This window comes from Beta vulgaris, chromosome 2, assembly GCF_026745355.1.
Source record: "Beta vulgaris subsp. vulgaris cultivar EL10 chromosome 2, EL10.2, whole genome shotgun sequence".
Classification (NCBI taxonomy): domain Eukaryota; kingdom Viridiplantae; phylum Streptophyta; class Magnoliopsida; order Caryophyllales; family Amaranthaceae; genus Beta; species Beta vulgaris.
Genome location: NC_079203.1, coordinates 56,697,562 through 56,706,921, shown reverse-complemented (window position 1 = coordinate 56,706,921; position 9,360 = coordinate 56,697,562). Strand labels below are relative to the sequence as shown.

Sequence of the window (9,360 nt, the reverse complement as noted above, 5' to 3'; positions counted from 1 at the left end):
AAAGAAGGATTTTACTTCTATATATACCTAGTATTTTTTTTTTGAAAAAAAATAGTATACCTAGTACTTTATAAACATCATTAAATACTAAAATTAAAAATAAGGTCATTTTACATTAATTCAAAACACAAACTAAAACACGATGTTCCTAATCAAGCCTAAAGCGCAATCTAACCCGAACCAAATCCGACCCATTGCCTACAAGCCACTATAGCCTATAAGCGAAGAGAAAGGGTTTATTTGTTGGGATTTAGGGGGCGTTTGGTTTGGGGTGTTAAGAAAGGGTAAGGGAAATACCATTAATGAAATCCTTTTATATTGTTTGTTTCACCACTTTAATGAAACCCTTTACCTATTTTTCTTATTAGGTTATCCCCAAAGTCGTCTAAGTTGATTACCCCACCCCCAAAGGGTTTTGAAAACCCTTACCCCAGCTGATTAGTGATTACCCCCCTCTCTCTCTCCTCTTGTGTACTGCTCTGAATAACTTCAACAACTCAACTCATCCCGCCGACTGCCTGAAGCGACAACTACTGCCCAACCACCGCCGATATTGGACCATCGAGCCGACTTCTGACCACCGCGCCGACCCCGACGACCCCAGAAGCCGGCGAGCAATGCAAGTACCACTAGATTATAATTGCGACTCTTATAACATTGACGATTTCATTATTTGCCGGCGAGTTCTGTAGTTGTTTGCACTTCGATTTTATTTTTTTTTTTTTAAAAATTGCAATATCGCAGAGTATGTTGCATTACCGAGCCGACTTCTGTAGTTGCCGGCGAGTTATATGATTTTTAGTTCTGTAGTTGTTTGCACTGAACATAAAATAGTTTTGCAACCTGTATCTCCTTCATTCATGTCTTTCCTTTAAACAGCAGTCATAGCACAACTACATGACACTTCTCTAGGTAAGATGAACAGTACATAAAGAAGCACATAATATGATAATTTGCAAAAGTCTAATTATCCTGTAATTTCCCACATGTAATATGCAAATGAAATTCAGAATGATGGAGGAATTACAGCAATGACAGGATGATGGAGAATAGGGTTTACATCTAAAAGAATACCCTTTCTTTAGTTTTTGCATTTCCTAATAAATTTCCAGAAAATGGAGAAACTTTCTCATCAATTGTCTGGGAAATTGATGAAATTGAGCAATAAGCTTTGAGGTTGTTACATGTTAATGGCGGTTTATTGCTCCATGTGGGATTGTGAAGGGAATAGAGTATAGGTGTGTGAAAGATGGCTGCTGAAGTGTTCAACATTTTCAAGGCCTATACTCTCTTATTTAGGAAAGATGAAGATTTTTTTTTGCCTTTTTCATTCCTCTGTCTTGTCTTATTGATGTGTAGTAAATTGCATTATATAAAATTCAATGATGTCTTATTGATGTGTATTTAGATGATGAAGTTAAGGACTAGAATTATATAAACTTGTGAATTATATTACATGAAATAGGCAAATGATATGGTGTTGTTTATGTTCTTTTCTACAGCAAACTGGTTGATTCCCTTTCTTAAAAAACCAAACAGTCACAAAGGGAATCAAGGAGTATATCATTCCCTTTCAGGGTTGGAACCAAACAGACAGGCAAAATCAGGGTCATTCCATTCCTTTCTCCTTATAACCCTTTCTGGATTCCTTTCCCTTACCCCTGCGCGAACCAAACGCCCCCTTAGAAAATAGAAACCTCCCTTGGCTACGAGCAACCACCAGACTCCAGAAGCAATGGCGAAAGAAGAAGCTACGAGCAACCCAAACAAGGCGCTAACAAATACCCGATTCTCTGACCTTAAACCGGAGCTATCAGAACCAGTTCTTGAAGCTTTAAACCATGGCGGTTTTGAGCACTGTACGCCGGTTCAAGCCGCCACCATCCCTTTATTATGCAGCTATAAAGATGTCGCAGTTGATGCGGCCACTGGTTCAGGAAAAACCCTAGCTTTCGTTGTCCCTCTTGTCGAAATTCTCCGACGCTCCACCTCCTCTCCTAAACCACACCAAGTTTGCTCTCTCTCTCTTTCAATTTATTCTGTAATGTGAATTTCTTTTTACATATCATTCTTCTATTGTAACTTTTTACTAATAGATAGTTGAAAAGATATTAATGGTTGGAGTTGTGCAATGTCGATAGTGAAAATGTTGTTACTAACAATTATGGGAAATTACTTTTTAGTGATTTATGTTGTCTGATTCTAGTTATTGATTTTGTTTATCTATTTATGAATGTTTGTTAGAAATTTAATTCACAGTGGTGCTAATATTGGTGGCAACTTTTCTCATTTAATTTGCTCCTGTGTTCAAATGTGTGGAAGAATTAGGAACCAAAAGAAAGGAGGAGAAAGGTTATATGTTTCCTTTGTGAGAACTGAGAAGATATAGTTGGAGGAAGTTTACTTAGTGAAGATAAGCTCTGAATGATATGATCATTTAATGCAAAGGATGACCAGAGGTGTCCCGTGGTGATTCCAAAGGAGCTTGGTGGTTGGTGTAGAACTTTGCTAGAGGACGATAGTGCATGATTTTTTTTGAGTGAATCCGTGTGTGATGTGTTTTTTTCTTTTCCCGGAAGTTTGGTGGATTGTTGTCGATTTCAAGCTATATTTCTTGCATGTCTCGGGGTAAAAGGGTACTCTTGCTGGTTGCTGCTATGGTTCGGTGGATTGTTGTCGATTTCAAGCTATATTTCTTGCATGTCTCGGGGTAAAAGGGTACTCTTGCTGCTTGCTGCTATGATTCATTGATTTGTTTGTTCAAATCACCTCAGATTTTTTTTGAATGAAGATAACACTGGTGGGTCATTTGGTACAAAGTCACGAGTTTGTGCCTAAATCTTTTATATGGAATAGCCCATGTGGATGTTTATGGTAATGCACGTCCAATCCCAAGTATCTCCCTTGCCCCCCCTCCCCAAGTCTTATTATCCCTTCTGGAGGGTAATATCACAAACTTTAGGCTGGAATTGCATCGTCGTGCAAATTTACACTCAAGACGTATGTCTTTGTTTTCCTTCCTGAATCTTCATTAGCGATCATCACCCACTGTAGAGATTAAAAGACATACGTTAAGGCAATGCACCGGCATGCAAAATTCACCCATGTCATTTCTTTCAATATCACATCCAAACTCATCACCGTCCCCACACGAAACAATCTCATGCACTTAAACATTTGATGGTACTGTTGGAGATTCCTGCAATGATTTTTGATGAATGGGGATGAACATATGATGCATGCCAAGTGACTCCATGTGCCTGATTTGATTCATTGTTTGGGGATGATTATTATCATTGTTGTTGAATCGCTTCCGAGTTGTGACTTTGTTCTGTATTAATATTATGGATCGAGCTATTGTTGCCTATTTTTTGGCTCCAAGCTACTGATTTTCTGTTACGGGGAGTATTCATGCCAGGAGAGGTTGCTATTTGAGATTTTTGTTCTGTTTGTTACATCCTTTTCTTGTTGCCTGTGTCAGATATTTGTCTCAATCGGAAACAAAAGCTAATTGGAAAATTGGAGCTTTTTGAGAATGGGCAGTTTATTAAACTTTGGAGTTAGTCATTGGCCTATACAAAAGCTGTCATACCCTCTTGCCCCTCTTTTACTTGTTCTCGTATGTTTGTGTAAACTTCTATCAACCAACAGAATGTAGGCTTTTTATCATGCTTAGCATTTATGGTCTTGCAGGTGCTGGGGATAATTATTTCACCAACTAGAGAGTTGTCATCACAAATATATAATGTTGCACTGCCTTTTATTTCAACGCTTTCAAATGTCAAGCCAATGCTATTAGTAGGAGGAGTGGAAGTAAGAGCAGATGTGAAGAAGATGGAGGAAGATGGGGCAAATGTTTTGATTGGGACACCAGGAAGGCTGTTTGACATCATGGAACGTGTAGATGTCATGGAATTTCGTGACCTCGAGGTATATATATACATGGTTACATACACAGATATCAGTGTCTTTAGGTGTCTCTCACATTGGAAAGTTGATCATCTTGATATTCTTTTTATATTTTTTGTTGAACTGCTGGCCTTAACTGGATGGTTTCACTTGTTTTTTTAGTTTAACTTATGTCTTTTCTGAGTTTCTATATTTTATTGATTTCTTGCACAGGTTTTGATTCTGGATGAGGCTGACAGGCTTTTGGATATGGGATTTCAGAAGCAGATTAATTCCATAATATCGCGCTTACCAAAGATTCGTAGAACTGGTCTGTTTTCAGCTACGCAGACTGAAGCAGTTGAGGAGCTGGCTAAAGCTGGATTAAGGAATCCTGTGAGGGTTGCAGTCCGAGCAGAAACAAAATCATCAGATAATGACTCCGGAATGGCCAACAATTCAATAACACCTTCAGGCCTGCATATTGAGGTATTCAGATTCATAAAATTTAGCATGTCTTTGTTATCTTTCTGAAGCTTTGGCGTGAATTCTACTTTCACTCATAGATCCCCCACCAATGTTCTTTGGTATGTGTGTGGGCACGCACGTGTTTAGCTGGTGCTCTTGAGGGCTCAACATTCATGAAGTAGTTTCTGATGGAGTTTTCTCTTATTGATCATTGTCTATGTAATAAGGGTCCTTATAACCTTGCCTGATCTTTTTAGGCCTGAATTTCCTTCTTTATGCCGTCTATATATTATTGTCTACTCATTGGTAGAAATTCGTCATTAAAAGTTGCAAATGCCTTTTCTGTTCAGTTAAGAAGAATTGAGAGGGGCTTGCATAGTAAGATACTATTGTTTGAACAAGGACCTGTAATAGATATGAAATTTAGGAATATATAAATGAGGATGAAGAAGATAATTTGGGGAAATATTGATAGTTGATCACTTGATCGAAATCTGATGCATTTAATCATCAAATGGTTGTCTGCAATCCCAGGCCTTCGAGTGGCTGGACAGTCCCAACTACAAACTAACAAAAGAAAGCAAAGTAAAACTAATTCTCAAATGTCTGATTTTTCTTTCCTCTCTGATATCCTCTATATATAACACACCGACTTCCTTTTCTTCGCTCACCTCTACTAATCTCTCTCTCTCCCTCCCCCCTCCAAAGCTGACTCTAATAGACTAATTTGCAGCCAAAAGTGCCCTAGGCCAGTGTATAACAGGATTTTGTTGTACTTTAAGCAGTGCCGGTCGGATATCATTGAGATTAGTAAATCATTGAATTTGCAAGTAAATCATTATGTGTGCATATTTAACTACTGGAATGTTTTTCATTATTATCCTTCTTAAGCAAGAAAATGGTCTTTCCTCCAGAAACATTGTAGCTGTTCGATGTATATGTGAAATCAGTTGTGTAATTCAAACTATGGAATGGTAGAAAATTCAATTGTTTTTCATGGCCACGTAAGGAATTGTTGTCAATGTCCCCTTGAAATGTAAGTGTAGTTTGCCTACTATGAAATCCGTTGTTTTCCATGATAATATGTGCTAATCTATTTTATTTTATAAAAAATAATAAGTAAGTTTATTCGTGTTTTGTAATGCCAATCAGAATATACCCACTAGTAAGTAAAAATTTTGTTGAGCTTACTTAAATTCTTCTGATATTTTACTTCCCAGCATGTAATCTCTCTTTCATGATTTGCAGTATCTGGAGTGCGAGGCAGACAAGAAATCATCAGAGCTTGTTGACCTTCTTGTAAAATACAAATCCAAAAAGATTATTATGTGAGTTACTCGTGCTTCAGTGTATATACTTCTCACCATGAATTTCTGTAGAGGTGGAAAACTGTTAGTTGAATACGTTTTCTTTAATGATTTTGATCGTAAATATGTGCTTTGTCTAAGACAATAACATAAATGATTTAATTTGGGACAATTAAAGAATAAGATCAAACAGAAAAGGTTTAATGTGATTGGAAAGGAGGGAGATTACAAGAAGAAATTACAAGCTACTGGAAATGCAATATATCACAGAATTTTCTCATACTAAAATTTCTTTTTTCTTTTTTCTAAAGAAGATCTAAAACGTAAGTTACATAATTAAAGGCCTCTTATCAGTAAGGCATACTGCTCGTAAGACCCGATGAATTGCTGATAAGAAAGGCTTAATAACTCAGGATTATCAGCAAGAGAAGTTCTTACATGTTTCTCTGTCTCTACTTTGTGCAGCTACTTTATGACTTGTGCTTGTGTTGATTACTGGGGAGTTGTTCTTCCACAGCTTGCTGTTTTGAAGGGCCATTCACTAATTTCTCTTCATGGGAAAATGAAACAAGTATGTTTTTAAGTGTCTCACCCTTAAACTGCTTCTAGAGACATTCGGGTTTAGAAATTATTCTTGTAGTTTGATCAGTATGCTTACTTAGTTTCTTACTTGTTGATATTTATACATATTCTCAGAATGCTAGAGAGAAAGCTTTAGCTTCATTTACGGGTCTTTCAAGCGGGGTTCTTCTTTGTACTGATGTCGCTGCTCGTGGATTGGACATACCAGGCGTTGACTGTATTTTGCAGGTGAGAGTCATTATTGCTGTGTTAATGTTGTTTGAAATTTGATCTCTTCCTTGAAGTTGATTTCAGGTTTTTTTTTTTTTCTGGGGATTAATGGATCAATTGCATACCTGTTATTGAACCAATGACATAGAAAGAGTAGCTGCTGTTATAATGTTGTGTTTCCGAGGTTGAAGTTGAATGTAGAATCTGTCATATCTTGTATATTTAGGCTGTCTCTAGGTAGGTTTTCTCTTTACAGAATTTAATTTGGGGGACATATAGACTCATAGTATGTTGAGTCAAGAAGCGAAGTTATACTTCAGTGTGGCTTCTTGTATCCACCCGTTTGTTATGGCTTCTTGTATCCACCCGTTTGTTATTTTATTCATGTGCTGAACCTTCTTTCCTCTGTTCTGAAATTCTGATATTACGATTTTGGGGCGAGCTTTGTTCCTCTGTGATGAAACTAAGTATGCTATTAGATAAAATAGTGATTTTGTGAATGCTGCTGTTGGAAGTAGTGGTAGTTTGGCAAGTATGGCTGAAATTCTATTTCAGGACAGAGATGCTATCTTTTGAGTTGATCACTTCAAATTTCAATAATTATGTTCTTTTTTTACAGTATGACCCACCACAAGATCCAAATGTATTCATTCATAGAGTTGGTCGGACTGCTCGCATGGGAAAACAGGGAAGTGCAGTTGTCTTTTTGTTGCCCAAGGTAATTTCAAGACTCATCTTTCATAATTTCTAGTGTAGACTTTGGTTGCCAATGTTTTAGTATTGCTACCTTATGTAATGTACTGAAAATATACAGGAGGAATCATATGTTGAATTTCTGCAGATAAGGAGGGTTCCTCTACAGGAGAGGTTGTGCTCTGATAATGCTCCTGATGTCATTCCCGAGGTGGGTATTTTTTCAGTTTGAAGTATCGTTTTGATGATTTTTTTCTCAAGTTTACAATATTGTGGAATCATGTATCTTTTTCCCCATTTTCTTTTATCAATTTATATCTCAGATAAGGTCTGCTGCAAAAAAGGACCGGGATGTTATGGAGAAAGGACTTAAAGCATTTGTCTCATTCATCCGTGCATATAAGGAGCATCATTGCTCTTACATTTTCAGGTCATATGTTACCCTCATTTCTTTAACTTTCACTAATATGGTTTGTGCAATTACATTTTATTACAATATGGAAAAGCTGACAAATGATTGGGAAATTCGCCTTAATTATAGGTGGAAAGGACTAGAAGTCGGGAAGTTGGCAATGGGGTTTGGGTTATTGCAGCTACCTTCAATGTCAGATGTGAAGCTCCACACTCTATCAACTGAAGGTTTTATTCCAGCTGAGGATGTGAAGTTTCAGGAGATCAAATTCAAGTAACTTTTTTGCTCCCTCCCCTTCCCTTTTTTCAATAAGATTGAAGTGCTGAGTAACGACTAACGAGTGTCCTTAAAATTAACACGATAGCTTCTGGTTCCAAAGAATGTGGATATGTGAATAGTGAAAACTTTGTGTCAGAAAGTCAAAATGATATCTTTTACGCTGCAACAAAGCATAGGCTGACTAAGATTGCATTCTCTTCACCGATGTCTTTGCTGAACTAATCTGAATTGGACTTGTTGGAACTTGTCTTAACTTATTAAAGCCTGTTTTATATTAGTTTGTTGGCTGTTTTATATTAGTTTGTTGTAACGCATCTGAACTTGTCAGAGCTTATTGGAACTTATCTGAATTTATTAGACATGAAACTCATTTTCTAAGGTGAAGAGAATGCACCCTTATTAAATTTTATTTTAGGGACAAATCTCGTGAGAAGCAAAGGAAAAAGAAGTTACTGGAGAAACGATCAGAAGAAAAGCAAAATCCAAAACTACAAAAGCACAAACCCGCTCCAGATCATAAGACTGCTGCAATGAAGAAGAAAACAGCAAAACAAAGACGTGCTGTTCAGGATAAGGAAGATGATGATGAGTTAACTCGAGAATACCGCCTTTTGAAAAAGTTGAAAAAGGGAGCTATTGGTGAGGATGAGTATGCGAGGTTGATGGGAGCTGAAGATTTGCTTGAATGAAGAAGATCTAAATTCAGCAGAAGTTGAGCATGTTCCAACTTCTAAATCCAAGGACCAGCTGCCAGGAAGCTAATTAATTTAGAGAGAGGTCAAGTGTCAACCCCTCCCTGAGATCTCGAGACTGAGAAAGAAATATTGGCTGCTCCCGCTTTATATCGATGTTTACATCATGAGTCGCCAATGCGATTGAGAAACATCGACATGGCGGAGCAACAAAGCTTCAAGAACATTTGAAGAAAAATATCACAAAGGTAAACTAGATATATCAATCGAAATCTCGAGTTTCAAATCTTTTATTTGTATTATCCCTATTGGTTGTGTATACAAAAGAGCCCTTCGACTGGCTGGTAATTGATTCTACAGCTGAGATGCAGTAAGTTAGAGATTAATTTCTTTTGTTACTGAACTGGAATAGAATGAGGGAGTCCCCATGGGGATGTTCGATAAATCGGAATTATACAAAACATTAGCATGAAATAATGGGGAAATGTAATATGTAATTTTTTTTTTCTTGCTATGTTAGTGTATTTTTAAGTATTAATTATTCTATTTTGTGATGTATTTGCATGTTTTGAGAATCAGGGTTGATTTTGGTTGAACCTGTGTGATTGCCAACTGCCAAATCATTCACCAAGCTGATTACTTTATGTCCTTGTAGTCATGCATTTCGTCTGTCGAGATGCTTATGGTAAATTGTTTAAAATTTGGAAAATTCTCAGTGTTAGCTTTCAACTTTAAAAGTTTGATTATCAAAAATAACATTGAGGTTTTTTTTTTTTATATATAACGCCCCAAACAAAAAACGAAGAACAAAAAACTTCAGCAACAGGAA

At 37.0% G+C, this 9,360-nt stretch overlaps 1 protein-coding gene across 2 annotated transcripts; it reads left to right on the top strand.

Annotated features, from left to right (window-relative positions):
• The first annotated feature begins 1,504 nt into the window (after window positions 1-1,504).
• Window positions 1,505-9,089, top strand: LOC104905962 (DEAD-box ATP-dependent RNA helicase 18). Of its 2 annotated transcripts, none has more exons than XM_057392847.1 (11): window positions 1,505-2,011; window positions 3,694-3,930; window positions 4,123-4,377; window positions 5,605-5,684; window positions 6,129-6,234; window positions 6,360-6,473; window positions 7,075-7,173; window positions 7,297-7,359; window positions 7,472-7,578; window positions 7,690-7,833; window positions 8,255-9,089. In XM_057392847.1, the coding sequence occupies exons 1-11, from the start codon at window positions 1,736-1,738 to the stop codon at window positions 8,526-8,528; spliced, it is 1,755 nt and encodes a 584-aa protein (XP_057248830.1). In that variant the 5' UTR covers window positions 1,505-1,735; the 3' UTR covers window positions 8,529-9,089. The 2 variants fall into 2 exon arrangements, with proteins under 2 accessions (XP_057248830.1, XP_019107825.1); XM_019252280.3 differs by having other exon boundaries at window positions 7,270-7,359.
• Window positions 9,090-9,360: the final 271 nt, after the last annotated feature.

What these genes read in the sequence shown, in the direction of transcription:
- LOC104905962 (XM_019252280.3), top strand. Translation starts at nt 1,736, where the DNA reads ATGGCGAAAGAAGAAGCTACGAGCAACCCAAACAAGGCGCTAACAAAT. An exon ending in CCTCTCCTAAACCACACCAA is followed by an intron (nt 2,012 to 3,693) that starts GTTTGCTCTCTC and finishes ATGGTCTTGCAG; the next exon opens with GTGCTGGGGATAATTATTTC. An exon ending in CTTCAGGCCTGCATATTGAG is followed by an intron (nt 4,378 to 5,604) that starts GTATTCAGATTC and finishes CATGATTTGCAG; the next exon opens with TATCTGGAGTGCGAGGCAGA.